Source organism: Apaloderma vittatum, unplaced genomic scaffold, assembly GCF_000703405.1.
Source record: "Apaloderma vittatum isolate BGI_N311 unplaced genomic scaffold, ASM70340v1 scaffold30666, whole genome shotgun sequence".
Lineage (NCBI taxonomy): Eukaryota > Metazoa > Chordata > Aves > Trogoniformes > Trogonidae > Apaloderma > Apaloderma vittatum.
This window is the reverse complement of record NW_009723924.1, coordinates 32,655-53,029: the sequence shown is the minus strand read 5'-3', so window position 1 is coordinate 53,029 and position 20,375 is coordinate 32,655. Positions and strand designations below refer to the sequence as shown.

The 20,375-nt window shown below is 46.4% G+C and overlaps 1 protein-coding gene across 1 annotated transcript in view; it reads left to right on the top strand.

Moving 5' to 3' along the window:
* FAT2 (FAT atypical cadherin 2) overlaps window positions 1-20,375 on the top strand; it is a gene marked incomplete at its 3' end in the record, with an annotated part of 56,686 nt that overhangs the window by 3,664 nt on the left and 32,647 nt on the right. The window contains 3 exon segments of the mRNA XM_009872294.1: window positions 8,420-11,705; window positions 12,160-12,474; window positions 19,637-19,698. Coding sequence (XP_009870596.1) covers window positions 8,441-11,705; window positions 12,160-12,474; window positions 19,637-19,698 — 3,642 coding nt within the window.

The window sequence follows — 20,375 nt, the reverse complement described above, 5'->3', positions numbered from 1 at the left end:
TCTTTGGCTCTTTCCCAACAAATTTAGCTGATCATAGGATAACATATACATTCCCCACAGGGACTCACAGAAAGGGCATTGGAGGACTAGCGGCACTCAGGTGATGTAGCCAGCATCCTCTTTGCAAACATCCAGGTTGAGTTAGGGTGTGGATGAGGTCTCACAGGGTCAAACAGCTCCAGGTTAGAGACCCTTCAAACACTGTGCAGAGCTGCTCCTCTCTCCAGACTGGGGTGGGAGCTGAGTCTGGTCTGGATTCACAGCTCTGGTGGGTCAGATGAGAGTTGTGTGCTGGGATCGCAGAAAGGATCTCACAGGCTTTACAGCACCTAAATAAACAGCTGTTTTGCGAGCAGCAGAATTCATGAAGCTTGGTTGCCTGGGGCGCTCTCTCTTGTGTGGATTCTCTGATGTCTAATAATCGGGTTGGGCTCACATTAGAGCCTTTTTCTCCAGCTGGGAGTCCTAATTTGGATTTCTCTCCTTTCTCCTGATGCTTTTCACAAGCTTGTGCAAACCTAACTCCTTTCAAGTCTTTACCTATCTAGTTAAATTTGGCTGAAACAAAAGGTAGCAGAGAGGACTGACAATGTGGTCCCACACACCATCTTCCCTCAGCAGTGTGCAGACACGGGAACAATTACAAGTGCAAGATAATTTGCATCCCAAGCATGAGGAAAATGCAAAAGGCTCAGTATGAGTTTTGGCAGGAGAAAACAATCAGGAAAGAGCCCTGGTCCTCTTGTGGGCTCTGGCAGCCTATGCCAATAGTCAGGACACATCTGTTGGCCCACCTAGTTTGCAGTGGCCAGGGTACATGGCCCTTGCCACTAACAGCCTCCATGGGAGCTGAACCCTGGAGAGAGAGATGCACAGTCCCAGCAGCAGCAGAGCTGGGGCATGCTCATGCGAGTGCCTGGCACGCTGCACTTGGCCCTTGTGCCAACACGTTTGGGCTGCTGCACCATAGTGCCAGCCCCTGACACCCTCACACACTGCCTGGTGAGGGGCTCCCACTGGCACTCCCCATCCCCATCCCTCATGGCTGTTTATTCTCACAGGCAAGAAGTACCTCATTCCTCTCAGAGCCACCAGTAGGATCTGCTGTTTCCTCTCTGTCTCCTGGCTGACCTAGCCACCATCCCTGGTCAAAGAGATAGCCACCATCCCCCAACACCTTCTTTGTCACTTTTGCAGTGACAGCTTCTGGGCCACAGACAGGATTTAGCTCCATGCTGCTGATAACTGGGGAGAGCAGAGGAAGGGGATTTGGAATACTGCATAAGGATGCTTCCCCCTGCCCTTGGCACAAGCAAGTCAACCTCCCTGATGTCATGCTTTCTTTGGGATGGGGGCCAGCAGCAAGCCAGCTGGCGTTTGGCACTGCAAGGTTCCCTCACTCCCCAGGACGCCTCCAGTGACCCTAGACTCTCACTGAGGACTCCACAGCTCTAGAACTGCATAATTAACTCTTGCTCTAGAATGATGATGCAATGCCAAAACAGATAAAGATCACTGACCCTTATAACTCTATGGGAAGTTCAAGCCTGTTCAAGTTCTCCTGTGCCTAACAGACGAGCTCACAACAATGACAGAGAAACCTCAGCTATGGGACATATCTGAGCCAGGCTTTGGTGTTGGCAGCAGGACAAAATCAGGCTCTGCATGAGCTCCTCACAGAATCTTGGACAGAAATACACATCACAGGTGGAAAGGTGAAAAGAGAAAGCCTTCATCTTCACATGCAAGGTGATGCCTTGCTCATGGACAGATGATGGCTTGGAGGCAAACACACATAGTCCCTGCTTGGTCTAGTGGACAAGCAACCCAGGGCAGCAGGTAGAGCAGCAGGGCACAGTCAAAGCCACAAGGATGTGGCAATGGGAGAGATGTCTGAGGGGAAAGGCAGTGAGCAGCTGGCTGGAGGAGGCCACAACAAGGCATCACAGAGTACCTCTAGAGCCAGTCTGGACCTGAGCATCCAACTTGTAAACAACTGGCACAGTGACAAAAGTGGCAAAACCATTCCCTTTGTACAGGAGAAGTAAGTGCTGAACATCAGAGTAGCTAAACACTTCCCAGAAGCCCTTCCCATGTGGAAGGCCATCCCCTCTCTCTCTTTTCCTGTGCAACTAACCCACATCTTGCACATCTGCTGGGGACACCATCCCACCATGCTCCCACTGTGCCCTGGTTATAGCAGGTTAGAACCAGGGAAGGCAGTGCTGTCTCAAAACCAAGTATTTCTTACCAACCACTACAGCCATGCAGCCCGAGTAGAGAAAAAAGGTGTCAGGTCTACCAACCTGGGGCCAGATTGCCCCACGCAAGTCAATGACACAGGCTTCCCCTAGACTCCTTCAAGAGGGTCTGTCTTCCTTCAACAGCCCTTAGAAACTGCTGGTCCAAGCTCCTCAGAGTACTCAAACTCCTCAGAGTTAAAGCTCCTACCTGAGCCAGCTGGCAGATGACAGGATGAGCATGTCCACGGTGCTTGTAGCACTCTATCCATTCTGCTCAGGGACCTGCACGTCACCCCCTGCCACACTGAGCAGCCTAAGCAAGAATCATTGCTCCACACATCAGCACGATATTCATTAATCCCATAGCTTTATGGCTGAGCAGCCCCCAGTATAGCCCACCCCATCACCACACAGCTGTTTTACCACCAGGAAGGGTGCTGAACCATGCAATGTTTACAGCAAAGGGTCCAGGCCACTAGCTGCACGACAGGAGCAGCATTTCCCAGGTCGCTCCAAGCAAGGGCAGACCTCGGTTGTAAAATGCACGCGCACCAGGTTTTAAATGGTCAGCCGCCTTGCTCCAGGCTGTCTAACAATCTGGAAACAATTTCCAAAGGTCTATCCAAGTCATTTGGAGATTGGAAAGTCGAGATGGGGAAGGAGCAGCCCAACTGTGCCCCACTGGAATCTGCAAATCCAGCAAAAATCTGTACCCACAGGAACGCAGCCCCCGAGCAGGCTGGTGCAAAACGCAGTTCTGCAAACATCAGCCCTCAGAAAACCATCCACAGGCACTGGAAAACCCCGAGATACATTGAGGAAGGAAACACCATAACTTCAGGGGCTCTTTTCATTAGTTTTTTGGCTTTGTGTAGCACCTCCAGGATGCATTTCTTCTGCTTCACGGCAAAAGCAAGCAGAGACCGCAAAACTGAACGCAGGAGCAGGATCTCCAAGGACAGCACCAACCACTAGCCCGAATTCAGCATCCTGTTCAGAAAAACATTGCCAAGATCATGGGAACGGCTCCATGCCATGGCTTGGGAAAAGATGGGTTTGTTTCTTTTTCAAAGTCCAAGAAAACAGTTAAAAAAAAATACCTGTCTCCCCACAGAATTTAAACCCTACAGGGCCAGCTTTGAGACACCGGTGGGGAACTTGCCAAAACTGAGCAAAGCACCAAGTGGAAAAGGATTCAATTCCCATCAGCATTGCTGTGGCGGCAGCGAAGGCAAACATTAACCAAGCAGCCCAACCTCCACGCGGGGTTTACACGGATTATTTCAGTGCTGGGAATTAAAACATCTCACAGCCGTGGCTCAACACTTTTACAAGAAGCATGCGTTTTAATCTGTGACTTGCCAACATGAAAAACCCAGGGACTGCTTCCTGGCTGATTCTACTTAGCAGGCGACTAAGGATAATGCCCCAACAGTAGCTAAACCCCTTCAGATAGCACCCAAGCCAGGAGAAGACAGAGTCGCAAGTCCCATTCAATTTTCCAAAGCCTTGTACCCAGCATCTCATATGATTCCTATATTCCTTTGCTCTCAGTGACCACTGAAATTCAGACCCACCACTGAATTGCCTCATGATCGATTACTCAGACACCCAAGCACACCTCTCTCCTCCCTGCCCAGCTCCTAGTTCTTGTAGCCTCCAGCAAAGATGTCGATGTGCTTGGGGATGGCTTTGATCAGTACCTGTCCCAGGGTAAAGACTGTTTCTTGTAGGAAAGAAAAAAGGGAGAGAAAATGGTGGATTCAGGGTGGATGAGAGCAAGAGAGAAAGAAAGAGGAAGAGAGTTTGAGATGCATGATGGCAAAAGAGCAATAAGGGAAGACTTGTCCTTATTTTCCCACGAACACGATGATTTTTCTCTAATGTTCTCATCTCAAAACTTTGGCCTGATCCCCCACTGCCCTCCCCCCCTACACTGCCGAGCTCGCAAGGAGAATGCTGCTTTTGGTGCGCTCAGCGCTCACCTTGTTCTGGGTTTTTGTTGATATTAAATGCTCCTCTTGAAGGGAATCAAAAGGTGGGGCTGGGGCCACACCTGCTTCCTGGCAGGCTGCAGCATTTTTCCACAACGTGCCCAACAAACACAGCAGCCCACATATCACAGGAGACCCCAGCAGGACCCCCCAGAAGATTCCTTCCCCCTAGGCCATGCCTCAGCCACTCGCTCCAGCTGGCCGGAGTAGCCGTGCCCTGCACCGATCCCCAAAAAACACCCATCTGCGCAGCCTCCCCACGCACACACTTTGAACCTCAGTGCAGTGTTTGTTCCTTCATTTCACACCAACAGATTTGGGCATGTCTTTGACAGACGATCACAATTTGGATGTTAAATTTAGACGTGCGCTTAGGCTCTGATTAGAGATACACCGCGTGTTTACTTGTTCTGCGAGGAGTTTGCATCTACAGCGTTGAGGGCGAAGCCCCTCGAGGCTCTCTGATCTTCTCCTGGTGATTAGGAGAGAAGGCTGAATCACCACATAATGATGCCCTGGTATTTCCCTCAGTCGGGAGCGTGCCTTACCTTCCTCACTCCATCCCACCAACGGGCTTTCTCCAATGCATCTGCTTCCCCACGTGCAACCAGCTCCAGGAGGGCATCTGTGGCCAGGGCAGACATGAAAAAGAGGAGCAGAGAGCTTTCAGGAGTAGAAATAACTGATCCCATCAGATGAGGGATGAGAGGCAGGTAAGGGTGTTTAAGTCTTTAATTCTTGCAGCCAATCTGGTGGCCCTGAAATGGGTATGGCCCTTGCCACAGGTCTCATGAATCACACGCTAATTACTGTCAGCACAAGGACAAGAGGTAATATGGCTCAGAAAAACAGGAAAACAATTTCTCCTAGTCTACATGAAAAATCTGTCACAGGTGCAGTCGATTTCACCCAGTTTCAACATGGAGATCCTTGAACTGCATTGGAAGGAGTCTTGAGCTTGGCAGTACTGCCCTTCATTGACAGCCACCTACATCTGGGATTTTAAGGGCTAGTAAAGTGATTTTATGCCATTTTCACAATACATAGCTTTCCCACTCACAGTGCAAGAGTCATAGAAACCCATCTCTTTTCTGTGACTTCCAGGTAGTTTCAACGGGGCTTTTCCTGGAGCTGAGCCAAGGCAGTAGTTCACCAGGTTTTCCCTCTATTCAGACCACTGTGCCCATTTTTCTGTTGGGCTTCACCATGGCCTTTGAAAATGTCCCAGCTCCACTTCTGAGTGGTTTTGCATTGTGAATGTGGAGTCAATGATCCCAGAAGCAGGAGGCAGAGCAGGGGCTGAACAGTTATCTCCTGGGAGGTCTATTACTCTTCAAATTACATTAAAACAACACATCCAGTATGTCATTGTTTCCCAGTGCAACCTCCTACAGAAGAAACATCAGGCTACAAGTAGTAGGTGATGGTTTCCAGTTCTGGGATGGGATCTTGTGATCTCTCCTGAGCCAGGACACTCAACTGGAATAGGCCAACTCTTGAAGGACACTAGTGTGGCCAACTCTATCTCATTCTTTCACCAAAGGATAGAATAAGAGAGGACAAACATGGTCTTGTGTGGGACTGCTCAAACATTGATAGGATTTTGCAGTAATATTGATATAGAAATTATCCAAGCACATGCGCAGGCAGTTACTATCAGAGGACACAACAAGGTCTCTGTGCTAATGTTGAGGCTTTGGGCATGAGTCCTCGTCACAAAGAGAAACTATTAGACTTCAAAAGCTGATAGTGATGCCTCCTAGAAAATTCTCCCAAAGTTTTGGTTGTACCTTTCAAAGTTTCAGATCACTTCCGGAGGAAATGAGGCTTCTGCCTCATGCCCCATGTGCATGGTTTCTCTCCACCCCTCGTAATAACTGCTGAAGCCATTGATTGCTTTCAGCCCAGCTTGTAATTGAAAGCAAAGCTCTCAGAAATACGAGGTCAAAACAGGTTTTGCAAAATATTTAGCTGGACAGAGGAGTAAAACCCTGCTAATGCCCCCACAGAGGAAAAAAACAGCAGTGTAAGTGAAGCCCTTCTTAGACGTCAGGAAATCTACAGACAAGAGAGAGGTTAAGGACATTCCAGGAGAGATTCCGAAGAAAGTTTGCATCTTGTTAAACACCAGAAAACCCACTCCTTGCTCAAGGTTATCCTCCCATATTGAATTGCTGGTGCCCGAGAAGGCATGTGCTCTAGCTCCAGCTTTTCTTGTGGTTGTGAAGTTCATAACGTCTCTGACTTGTGGGTTCTCTGATGTCTTAGAAGAGATGAGTTCACATTGCCATTTCAGTGCAATTCAATTAAAAAGTCAATTAGCCCAGATACAAAGCGATCGGCTTCATTAATTCTGCTGTTCATGGAAGAGCACTGTTTTCTGTTGCTGTTTTATCCTGCTGTCTTATTCTACTCTGAATTGTATGTGACTTTTCCTGCTCCGCAGTCCTAGTAGACACACGTGCATGCAGCATGCATACAGCTTCAGCAGTTGAAAATGTTGGAAGGGAGTAGCTCTAGGCAAGTCCCTACATGCTGCAAAACTCTTAAGCATTGTTAAGTAACAAGTAGAGCTTTTAAGAACATGGTTTTCAACTTCTCAGAAGGAACCACATGCCTTTCTGGATCACCCAGCCCTGTCCTCTAAGGTTTTCTTTCATTTGTTGTGCATTTGGGACTGCCATATTTCCTAGAAGTGAAATGATGTCATAAACAAAAAAAAAAGAGTCTGAATTTTGTCAAAATCAAATTTTGTTGACTTCTGTAGAAATTCTGGTAGTTGACTTCAGCTTCAAACCATTTCTGTTTCATAAAGAAATGACCACAGGAGAGAGATTGCTGGATGGTTGGAATTTATTTACCAAGGAAAAATGGATTTGAGGGAAGTAGGAAATTTACATCTTTGTATTTATCACTAATTAGATGTGTCAGTAAGAGACTATGACACATACTGCTAGTTAGTCTCTGATAATTTGTTCCTAACATTCAACTTGACTTATGAATTAAACTAGTTCTGGCTTTTAAAGAGATGAGTCTTGAAAAAGTGTCTGGAAAAACGAGTCTTCCTTGTTTAAATTAGGAATGTGCCAAATGACTGGCAGGTACTTGATATATAATTTAAATTTAAAAGAGAAAGAAACAGTTCTAGATAAAGATCTCCTGGGATATCGAGGGGAAATATATGCACCTATATTTAGCTTATCCCTCATTTCAACATCTAAATGCACACACAGCAGCACAGAGTTTTTGAAAAGAACAGAGCTTGATCCTTTAACAAGCTCCACAAAGCTCACTAATAAAGTTACATCCTTGTTAATCATCCTTGTACGTGCTCCACAGCTCCTTCTTTAATACACCTTGCTCACAGAGATAAATCATGGAGCTGCACATGTTCAGGAGTTGTTAGAGAACGAAATCAATGGCGGGTGGTCATGGATGGCAGATCCTCCACAGGAATCCTGACCCTGGGGCTTTGCCATGAGAAGGGAGGAACCAGAGAGATTGCTGAGCAGCTGAGGGTGACATGGTCGAAGTGTCTTGCTAGACATCTGCTCTTTCAAGCAACACAGAGGAGGCAGCGAGGGTCGGACCAGCAAATTAAAATAATTTTGTGGTAACAGAGATAAAATTTGACTAGGATCTGAGCTAAATCTGTCAAACAGACCACATCATAGCGCTGGCCTCTCAGAAGGAATTTGCACAATGTAGCAGAGCACCTCTACTGGGGAAAGGGAAGAGATTTCTGTAGCAGAGGGAGAGGAAAGAGAAGACAAGCCACAGGGATAGTCATCAAATCATGGTTTCTGTGTTGATACTTGAAAACACTTTGCAGGAACTTGTTTGGAGAGAGAATTTAAGACGGAGAAGGGAGGATGGAGAAGTAAAACAGAAGTGATGTTTGGATTGGGGGCAGAGAGTTCAAATATGCTCTTTGACATGGGAGAAGGCAGAATGAAGGGAGGAAGAGATCGATCACAAATAGAAAGTCAGCATGATCAGAGCATTTTGCATGTTTTTTCACATTTTGCCCTGGGACAGGGGGAAGAAGAGCTGAGCTAACAATCACTTCAGCAAAGGTCAGGGTAGAGAGAGCAGGGAGATGAGGCAGAGCCCATGGGGACCTTTTCTCTAACATACTGGCCTTGACAAAAATGACCAACGTTCTTCCTTTGACACCCACAGGGCCCAAGGAGACACCACACCATGGAAGTCACTGTCAGGAGGCACTTCCTGAGTTTTGCTGTTTTCCTGATGCACTGTGTGGTCCGCAAAGCGAGCTGTGAGAAAGGCAACATGTCCCCTCTGCACTTCACCCACCACTTCTACAATGCCACCATCTATGAGAATTCAGCCCCTAAGACCTATGTGGAGAGCTACATCAAAATGGGTATTTACAAGACAGACCCTGAGTGGGACATCAGATACAGAATAGCCTCTGGAGACAACACTGGTGTCTTTAAAACAGAGGAGCACGTGATCGGGGATTTCTGCTTCTTGAGAATAAGAACGAGGAGCAGCAACACAGCACTTTTAAACCGAGAGGTCAAAGACAGTTATATGTTAATAATCAAGGCCACAGAAAGCACCTTTGCCTACGAAGCCTGGGCCAAAGTCTTGATCCACATTCTGGACAGAAATGACTTGAAACCTCTCTTTTCACCGCCCTCCTACAAAGTGTCCATCAGAGAAGACACTCCTCTGAAAACAGTGGTCAGCATGCTCAGTGCTACTGATGCAGATGCTGGCCAGAACGCCGAGTTCTACTATGCTCTAAACACCAAGTCTGACCTATTCACCGTCCACCCCACCACGGGAGCAGTTATGACCATAGGTAGGCTGAACAGTACCCATCGAGGCAAGCACCACTTGCAGGTTTTGGCTGTGGACAGAATGAGAAAGATCACAGAGGGAAATGGCTTTGGGAACTTGGCTAGTCTCATGATCCAAGTGGAACCATCTGCCAGAAAACCCCCCTCCATCTCCTCAGTGAAGGTGACACCACCTGACACAGCCAAAGACTTTCTCTATGCAACTCTGTCTGTAGAAAGTGGTGACTCAGAAACAGGAATAGATTTAGTTGACTTGGTGGATGGAGATCCGGGAAGACATTTCAAAGCTATCAAATCCTACTTTGGGAGCACTGAGTTCATGATTGTGTCAACCAAAGAGATCAACTGGTTACTTTACCCGTTTGGTTTCAACCTCAGTCTGCAAGCGAAGGACAAGAGCAAGCCACCACTGTTCTCTCCTGCTAGAGTTATCCATATACCTCCTTCCAAGTACGTCTCTGCCAGGTTTGAGAAAGAAGTGTACCGGGTCCAGCTCAGTGAATTTTCCCCAGTTGGAAGCCAAGTTGTTATGGTGAAAATCACACCAGCCTTCCCAAATCTTAAATATATTTTGAGACCCACTCCTGATAGCACAAGCTTTAAAATCAATCCTCACACTGGACTGATAACTACAGTCAGAGCAATGGACTTCCATGAGCAGGCTCGTTTTGAACTAGAAGTTACAACTGTTAACAGTCACATATTCACAACTGTTATAGTTGACATCACTGACTGCAACAATCATGCTCCAACTTTTAGTCAGTCTTCATATCATGGGGCCTTTGATGAAAATGTTCCTCCTGGTACCAGTGTCTTAACAGTAAGGGCTACAGATGAAGATGAAGGAAACAATGGCTTTGTCACCTACACCATAGCCAACCAGAAATCAGTTCCCTTTGTCATTGACCCCTATTCTGGCATCATTTCCACCTCTAAGTCAATGGACTATGAATTGATGCAGAGATGGTATCACCTGCGAGTGTGGGCATCAGATTGGGGCTCACCTTTCCGCCATGAAACGGAGGTGTATGTCTCCCTTGTGCTGAGCAACGTTAATGACAACGCTCCCGTGTTTGAGAAGGCAAGCTGCAGTGGCACCATCCCACGGGACTTTCCTGTTGGCAACCCTGTGGCCACAGTCTCTGCAATTGACAGTGATGAGCTGCAGCATATCAAATATGAAATCAAGTCTGGCAATGAGTTACAGCATTTTGAACTGAATCCCATCTCTGGAGTAATATCCCTTAGAATATCTCTGCGAGATCTTCCTTCTGAACAGCCACTTTTCTACTCTTTGAAAATAACTGCAACAGATGGAGAGAACTATGCTTCACCAACATCTGTAAATATCACTGTGGTCAGCCAAGGTCACCCTGTCAAAATGCAGTGTGAGGAAACAGGAGTCTTGAAACAACTGACAGAAACCATCATACACTCCATTGAGTCTCAGTCTCAAGGCCATGGGCAGGATGATGAAACATCTCTGAACCTGCACCTTATAAACCATAATGCTCCAAAGTTTGATGACAGCTTTCCACGATCTATTGATATCATAGAGACTGTTCCTATCAACTCAACTATTGCTGACCTTTCAGCTATTGATCCTGATACTGGTTTTAATGGAAAATTGGTCTATGTGATCTCAGATGGAAATGATGACAGTTGCTTTACCATTGACCTGGAACTGGGTCTCCTTCAAGTCCTTTCTCCTCTAGATCATGAAAGAACTAGCTTCTACATTCTTAACATTACTGTGTATGATCTTGGCACACCACAAAAATCATCTTGGAAACTCCTGGCTGTGAATGTGTTGGATACTAATGATAACAGTCCTGAATTCCCCCAAGGTGCCTACTGGGTGTCGATACCAGAATATGTAGCAACAGGGACAACAATAGCTCAACTGAAAGCAGAAGATGCTGATACAGATGACAATGGGAGAGTAAAATATTCTCTCCTAACCCCCACTGATAAGTTTGCTATTAACAGCGTCACTGGAGAAGTGACAGTTACAGGTGCCCTTGACAGAGAATCGTGGCCTTATTATGTGCTGAAGGTAGAAGCCAGGGACCAGCCCAAAACAGGCTACCAGTTGTTCTCCATTACAGATCTCGTTGTGACTCTGGAGGATGTAAATGACAACACCCCACAATGCCTCCCAGCCCTCAACAGTGTGAAGGTCCCAGAGGACCTGCCTGTGGGAACAATTCTCCTATTTCTGGAGGCTTTTGACCCAGATGCTGGCTCTGGGGGTGAGGTGAGGTATAGCCTCATTAATGACGAGGAGATGATGTTTCATGTGGATAAGCTGACCGGGGCGCTCCGGTTGGAGAAGGAGCTGGACTATGAGAAGAAAGACTCTTACAATCTAACCGTGCAGGTCAGTGACGGTGGGAAGCCCTTCTCTCGCTCTTCCCTCTGCCACCTGCAAGTGAACATCCTCGATGTCAATGAGAATTTGCACCCACCACGCTTTGCCTCCTTTGTCTTCAAAGGCTGGGTGCAGGAGAACAGCCCTGAGGGCACATCAGTGATGATGGTCACAGCAAAAGATATCGATAAGGGGAAGGATGGAGAGGTTCAATATTTCCTCCGAGAGGGCACTGGCCTGTCCGTCTTCCGCATTGAAAAGGATACAGGTAATGACAGCTTCATTTAATGGTGTATCTTAAAGGCTTAAACTACGCATAGTGTTTGTCCTGGCTTTTTGACCTTATAGGACATTTCTACATTCTCTCTGTCTACAAAGTTCCATGCATTCAAATCTGTCCTGCTTGTGCAGGGATGCACGTTGTGCATCTGTGTATCTGGGGAGGAGCAAGCAGGGTTTGTATCCTTAAAATAATGGAAGATCAATATCTGTCCTCCCCAAAAATACTGAGGTCTTCCCTTTCACTTGTGTACCAAATTATCCTCAGCACAAGCAAGCCCTCCCCTTTCACACAATCTCACACCTGTATAAGGTTGGTGGCAGAGTTTATATCTGCAGCAAAGACTAGGAAGCAGACTAGAGACATAGACTGGTCTGCTATTAAATACAATGTGGTCTGAGTTCGTTAAGTCACTCACAAGCACTTTCTCTCATTCTTCTAGGCACCATCCGGACCATAGGACCACTTGACCGAGAAGGAACGTCTCACTACTGGCTGACAGTGCTAGCTCTTGACCTTGGAACAATTCCTATGTCTTCCATGACTGAAATTTATATTGAAGTCACTGATACCAATGACAACCCACCTCAGATGTCCAGACCTGTCTTCTACACCTCTGTGATGGAGAATTCCCCGCCAAACACATCTGTCCTGCAGCTTGATGCTTTAGATCCAGACTCTAGCTCTGAAGGAAAACTGACTTTTCACATCTTAACTGGAAATCCTCAAGGATTCTTCACCATTAACCTCATTACAGGTAAGACTGACCCAATTCAGCATCTGGTTTTGAGGCTTCCAAGTGCCCAGAGGATGTTGCATATTCAATATAACCAGCCCACACAACTGCATTTGTCACACCTTCCTTCTGCAGCAGAAGTCCCAGTTTCCAAATATATGGTGTGTGGAGGCTAAGGCTTGAAAACCTCAACCTAAGGGCTGCTGTTTACATCCAGATGGCTCTTAGAATGACACAAATGTGCTACTTTCAAAGCCCTGAGTAGAACCAAGCAGTTGCTTTTATTCTCCCCTCATTACAGGCAACTGTCCTGTTGCACAGCCTGAGCCAGGAAACACCCTGCTGGAGGTGCCTATCTGTTCCTGAAACAGACCAAGGCAGAATTAATAAAAATGAATCCCACTGCATTTAAAGCCTCCACCCATTCTTAATGTAGTAAGCGTAGCAAGCCTCTTCTGCCATCTTCCTAGGCCATATCTTTCATCTGAGGATTAATTACCAGATCTTTCAGAGCCATCAAAAACCCACTGGTGTTTTGTGTAAACAGCTTCCTTAAACTATCCCAGCACAGCTGACATTGGGCCAGTCTGGCAAGCAAAGCTGTGCCGAGCCCTTCACTCCATCAGCTCCTGGGAGAAGAGGGAAGGGAGGGCACAGAGCCTGCATATGGGAGAGGATTAATTGCATGACTTTGATCTCCTGCGGATGATAAAAGCAGTTCACCTACTGCAGCAGGACAGAAGGCTGCTCTCAGACAAGAAAGGAGCTGGATGTATTGAAAAAGGCTAGTGCAGCTCTCAATTATGTGTTATCTGTGGTGTAATAGCTCTCTGGCAGTCCTCTACAGCTGGCTAGGAGAAGGGTGTTTGGAAAGAAATTGTTATGCTGAAACACTGAAATCCTTCTGGTTGCAAGATATTCATAGAGTGTCTCTGCTTGGCAGCACTAGATACATCTGGAGATGTGTTGTGAGTAAAGGATATCAGCTAACTCTGACCGTTGCTACCCCTAGTTGTAGCTATCTCCACTGTCAGAAGCTTTTTCGCCAGGTCAGGGCACCGCTTTGCTTCCAACTTTCCCACATTGTCCAAACAGCTGTGGACAACTCAGCCCCATGGGCATCTTGTACAAATGCTGGGTTCCATGGGGAGCTGCCTTCAGAGGCCACGTTCTAGAATACCACTGCCTTTTTGGTGGGATCAGGACACCAGGCTAGCTCCCCTCACCTGCTGAGCTCCATTTTACACCCTGCAGGAAATTCAGCCTCCTCTACGCTGCAGCCAAATTTTCACCCTGTGTGAGTGCAGCCCTACAAAGCCATGCTCCGAGGCTGCCGTGTTTTCTGTTAAAATCAGTGACACTGGCAAAATCTGAACGTTTGCTATCCAGACGCCTCACCTCTAAGCCAACCCTTTAATTCCCATCTTAGACAAAAAAAGTGCTCTCGAGTATGAGTCATGTCCTATCCACCTCTCTCTACAGTCAGGTAATTTACATGTGAAGAGTGATAAGTTTGTCAGTCATGAGTGGATCTTATCTCTTGGACAGTTGCTGGAGGTCTCTTCTTTAAACCCTGAGCTTGGAGGTTGTTTAAGGATCTGCTTCCAAACCTGATGAGGACTCAGTTATCCGTTGCTTTACTTGCATGTCACCCAGAGGAACTAAATAATTATCTGCAAACATTGGCATCAACTGAGCAGTTTATATCCTCATGCTTACAATATCTAAAGAGAAATCATCTGCTACTACTGCCAGAAAGAATATCACAGCTTGGCTAAATTTCAGAGCTCTAGGCAGCTTATTGGAAACCCTATGATATTTTTGCTCAGCAGATAAGGGCATGGTAGCTGCTCCGTTAAGTAGAATAAAAATATAGTCTTGGCTCTCAACCTGGTAGTGCAGCACTAGAAGACGAGCTGCTCATCTTACGGTTCCTGGTCATTCACATCACTGCAGATGTTCAAAAAAGTGCCATCCCAGTGCAGTGCAAATCAACTTTATTGGAATAAGAGAAGAGAGAGAATACTATAAGTATCTGAGCACTATAGTGCTACTAGACCACTAATGTTTATTCTGGATTTTTAGTTAGGTCGTGTTCTTTGGTTTTTAAGTGCAGTAAATGCATCTCTTCTTTCACTACCTAGAGGAAATGATCACAAAAAGAACCAGCAACATTTCAGTTCCTGAAATGCAAAATGTCAGTGTTCTATATGGTCCAGATGGCTGATACCCCTTCTGTGGTCAATCCCAAATCCTATGACAGCAGAAGAGTTTGAGTAGGCAGAGCTACTTATCTGTGATGAAGCTGAATCTCTGTCACATTATCCAATGATAAACATGGAAGTTTCAATGATAAACATGGAAGTTGCAAGAGGAAACCACAGAGGCTGCTGCTCTTAGTCACAACGTCCAAGCAAAGGACAGGATAACCTTTATCTGTCAAGAGTTCCTCCAGCACTCAGATCAGAAGGGAGCTCCTACATGTGAAGATTGTGATTGAGACCTGTCCTCTTCTCCTATCCCACACTGTCATCAAAGGACAAATAAGTCACACTGGCACTGAAATAAGCCAGGGCAACAAGAGGGCCAGAGGTCAGCCTGAGTCTCTTCTAGATAGGGCACTCCTAGCAGGAGCCCTTTGGCAGAAAGAGAGGAGAAGGAAGCTTGTTCTTACCCTGTGCACAAATAGGAATTAAAGTCCTGATTTACTGTCACAATAGACACGTCTACACCCAGAATAACCCTGCAGAATAGCCCTGGACAATTATTCAAGGCACAGTGCCACACTATTGCAAGTAACCTAGTTCTGGGTTCTGGGTTTATCCAATATCTTGACACAAGGGTGGCTTGGCCAGTAGGCCCCCATTCATCAAGGCCCCTGGACTTCTTCTCTTGAAGCCTTGCAGGGAGACAGGAGCAACACGATAACTGTCCCTCAGCAGGACTTGGCCCCTGCAGCATCCCTGAACTACCACAGAAGGGCTCTAAGCTCTTCCAGCTCTCAGTTCCCTAAAGAGGGTGGAGAAGAAGAGGGAAAATAAATGAAAGGCTAATGAGATGAGGGAATAAAGCTGTGTAGTGAGATGAAAGCTTTCTGCCACTGGCGATGGAATCTCTCCAGCCCAACCTGGCAGCTGGTGCAGAGCAGTGTTTGTGGGAGACAGAGAGATAGATGGATAGATAGATACACAGAGAGATGAGGAGATAAGAGGGTTTGGGGTATTCTTTTGCTGGAAAGGTTTTCAGCTTGTTTTGTGCAGGGTTTGCAGTCCCTGATGTGAAGGGGATTCCAGTTCAGACAGGACTGGGAGGAATTGGGAAACTGTAGCAGGAAGAGTCAGGATGAAGCCATTCATCCCACTGGAAGGCTGTTTGAAGGATCCTTTTACCTTGGACTATTCATCTACACCTCTTATCTAGTGCTTGTTCTTCTGGTGCTTCTCCTGCTGTGTCAGAGTCCATGGGTTTCCTCAGGATGCCTGTGGTTCCCTGCATTTCTCTGCATGAAAGAACATCCAGACACAGACTGCTCTTTAAATCTGAGGGATGGTTGCACTGCTGCTCCCCAAGCCAACATACTACAGGCTCCAACTGTGTATGGAGTGGTGTAAAGCAGAAAAGAGGAGAGGTGGTAGGAGGAGAAGATAAGGTGAAATGGAAGCAATAGTGAGACATAAATCTGAGGGATGGTTGCACTGCTGCTCCCCAAGCCAACATACTACAGGCTCCAGCTGTGTATGGAGTGGTGTAAAGCAGAAAAGAGGAGAGGTGGTAGGAGGAGAAGAAAAGATAAGGTGAAATGGAAGCAACAGTGAGACAAGAGAAAGAGGATTTCAGAAGAACAACCTCTTCCCTTCTCAGTCTCTTGTGAAAGCCCCGATGCCTGCAAACCTGATTCTGGCTATTTTAACTATCTTAGATTTTCCTCCCTGCAGCGAGGGCAGAGGGCCAGCAACCTCCACCCCAGCCCTGCTCCTGCCAGCAGAAGTTATTATTATTTTTTGTTCCCTGACAACAATGCACTGTTAATTTTGCTGCTCCTGTTCCAACACGACCAGCTTTCCTCTCTCCCCTTTACAGGCAGCAAGCGGGAGAACTACAGACAATCTTTTCCCATTGCTGTGTGTAGATAGGCTGCAAGAGCAGAGCTTGTGCCTGCCTGTATGAAAGCAACCAAAGGGATGGTTTCTGGACCTTCAGGTGAATGCAGACCTTGGCTAATTAGTTGAGTGCAATTAGGACCTTTGACAATTTTGTTTAGTCTCTGTGGGACTCAGCAGAAACCTTCAGGGCCACATACAAGAATGCAAATAAAGGACACCCGCTCAATGGCAGGTCCCTTGGGATAGGATGGCTGGTGTTTTCCACCTGAAAAAACAGTGTGAGCGATAACTTGCACGTGTGCACAGGCACACACAAAACAGTCTCATTATAAACTAAATGTGAATTCCCAGGTCCTTGTAGGGGACAGCAGAAAGAGCCCAGGAATTTCTTCCCCAGGCCACAAAAGCTGACAGTAGTTCCCCTTTAATAACAGTTTCCACTTCTATTTTGGCCCTCTGGCTTCACAGGGTGTATAACCAAGTAGCAACAAATAAAAATACGCATTAATTCCAGCTGGCTTCTCTCGAGCACCACGTCCGATCCCTGTCTCCCTGTCTCAGGGTGCTCAGCTGCCGTGTGAATACTGCTGGCAGTTCATGTGTCTTGGCAGCCGCGCGGCACCATGGCTCCGTACGGGAATGAGAACCATTAACCATTAACCACAAGAGCTTTCTGATCTCAAAACAGAGCAGTAACTGGCTCTGGGGAGGTGAACTGGGAGCCATGGCTGGGCACAGGGTGAGGGACAGAGGGAGTTTGCCTGGGGTCAGAGGAGAAGCCAACCCTTTGACTTGTGACTCGACAGATGTGAAGTTAATCCCAGAAATGCCATCAGTTAAGACTCCCAGCTGGGATACAGTATAGGTCTGTGATAGAGATTACTCCCCAGGAGATCTGAGCATCTTCATTGGTACAGATATTCAAGGTAGTCATTAAGTTCCAGTTGATTTGCCGTTACTACAGTCCCCTTTCTCCAGCTCTAGAAAGCTCAGCTACGATCCTGTTTTCTTTCATTTTTGTCATTACGACATGAAAGTATTTCAGGGTGTGGCCAGGCAAATAATCACTCGACAGTGGTTTAAGTTACCTTCCATCAGCTGGCATGCATGTAGTAACCAAGTGCAAACAAGATAATAGTCTATTGCAACTGAATTTTGCAATCTGATAGACTAGAAATATCCCCAGAGTGCACACAGGTATTGGGTGGCTCCATTGTCAAAATCCAACGTGTCCTATGGGCTTGTTAGGCCAAAATTATGAACCATCCCCTGAGGTAGCTGGAGTTTTAGGCTTTGAACCTCTGTCCTATACAGCCTATTGGTAATATGGACAGGAGCGTCAGTGAATCACTCCTGCAATTCTTTCTTTAGGCCCCCACTAATAGAGCATTTCCATATATATCAACGATTTTACTGCCACTGGATCCCTACAGCCTCCCATGAGCCTGGGAGAGGTTCAAAAGCTCCTCAGTCAGTGTCCTCTCAGCCACTGCTGAGTCCTTTTCACCTGCCGAGACGACAAAATAAAGATTAGGGAGAAGAAAAAAAAATCATGACATAAATGCAAACAGTCTTTCAAATCATCTTGACATAATACGTTAAGGAGTGTTGATTTATGATTGTAAAGGCATCAAATAAATGCCTAGTGTGGTGGCTGGTGCCAGTTATGAACAAACCCAGAGAACAAGTGGTAACGGTTAATAATAGTCTGGTTCCAAGCAGCAGCTCCTTGTTCCCTCCTTCAGCTGCCCAGCATTTCCTGCAGCCATTTCAAATTTTCTCCTGCCTATCGTGCTCAGACAGCAATACGCCAAAGTATGATACAACTGAAAACAATACTATTAATTAAAACTTTCTGGCTCCAAACCAGGGATGAGAGTTGAGATGGGTTCACGCACCTCTGATTTACAATTCTTTCAGGATGTACAAGTGCACGTGCTCACACCGCTGCAAATGCACACTGCCTCCCATGCAAAGCATTTCCCAGAGCAGTATGAGCCTGTATCCCAGCACAGCGGGATAGGAAGATTCACCCTGCCTTTCGATTGTGTCTCGCTGCCTTTTGCTTGTGCAAGGAAGCGGGACTTCTGTTTGCAAGGAATAAAGACCACGATAACAGCGGCTGCTGGGCGAAAGAGATGTGGAGAACGGACAAAAAGGCTCACGGGTGTCAGACTTGATGACTCTCAGAAAATCATTCATTATGCCTACAATTTCCATCATCTGTAAAGCAGTTGTGAAAATGGTCTAGAGCTGCTTTTCCCCAAAGGTGAAGAGTCAAGGCAACTTGATAAGGGCTATTATCAAACCAAACACCAAGCCTCAAGTCCATCCTTTTCACACTTGCATCTACTCAGTCATTGACAGGCCAAAAAGAGGCAATTATAATGATTTTGTTTAACCTCCAGTTTATTACAGACACAATTCCTCCTTCCTGCATCCAACCTACTACTTGTGGTTAAATTAGTGTGTATTTTTTAGAATTCCCTCAAATCTTGCAATTGTTAGAGGATTCACCCTGTCTCTCAGCAAGGCTTAAATAATATACCAACATTATTATCAACCATGTACCTTATTTTTAGCCTGAATGCATTTGTTCAAGCGGCAGAGTAGAGGGTATTTCCCAAGACAGAAGAAAACCTTTTGTCAAAACACTGTAAATTACAAAGAGCAAGGTTCAGCACAGGGAAAATAGGAGTCCAGACTTGTTAAAGAGGTCAAACTTGTGCCAGCACACACAGAATGTTTCTTACTTAGAGGCATAAGGAAAGTTTTGTTTTCAAAATCCTGGAGCTTTTCTCACCTTCACAACCCTCAGCTGATGTAGGCATTGGGTAGGTGTGTCCCCCTCCTCTGTGGTCTCTGTAATCAAAGGAGTGAGAGCAGCACCCTCAGCACAAGGATTAATGCTGGAAGTGGACAATCTTCCCTCTGGGGGTATCTCTCTTTCTCCTCTGTTCACAAAGGGAACCTGAAACAAGACGGGCAGGCAGGCTGAGGAGGGGAAGGCTGGATTTGATCAGCCCTGGCTTTCCTTTGGATGCCGAGTCTTGGAGCTCAAAGGGTTTCTTTCTTGGCAGGTCTGATTTCTACAACTTCACGGCAGCTGGATCGAGAATACAAGGCTGAACATATCCTAGAGGTGGGTAATGATGGTTGTAATTATCTTTATTTACCTGCAAGTGTATTAAGTCCTCAAAGAGCTTTCTTTGCAAGTTGGAGCACAGAGAAAGAATCTCATCCCATCAGCTCCCAACTGCTGGGAAACTTAATTAAATGGTGTGTGTTGCCCTAAAAGACAGCTGCAGCAGTACTGCGGGGTTTATTATTTCCTTACTGAAGACCTGAGTAAAAGATCTGTTCTGGAAACTGTGGGAATGCAGGAAGAGGACTGGAATTGTCCTCTCACAGGACAGATAATAAGTTATGGGGGAAAGAACAAGCCAGAGATATCTGCCTTCATTTATCTCATTGTATCAGACATTGTTGCATAGCTTTGTGTTACAGCCACATCCCTTATGCTCTGAGCATATTTACATTAGAGGGACCTCAAGGTGTTTCAGTGTCTCGGGGTGACTGAGGATAACACCCTTCTCTCTGCAGTGCAACACACTGGGTGCGTGCGCAGGCAGAGAAGGGAGCGTGGGTGATAACCTGCCAAGCCAAACAACCATTTCCATTTGTTTAGCCAATAATGACCAATCTGACCCACTGCCCAGAGCAACTGTGAGCAGGCACATCTCCCCGTGCACGCACAAGCCTTGCACAGTGCCAGCTACACCCGTCAGAACCACAGAGAAACCCTGGTTTAGTCATCGC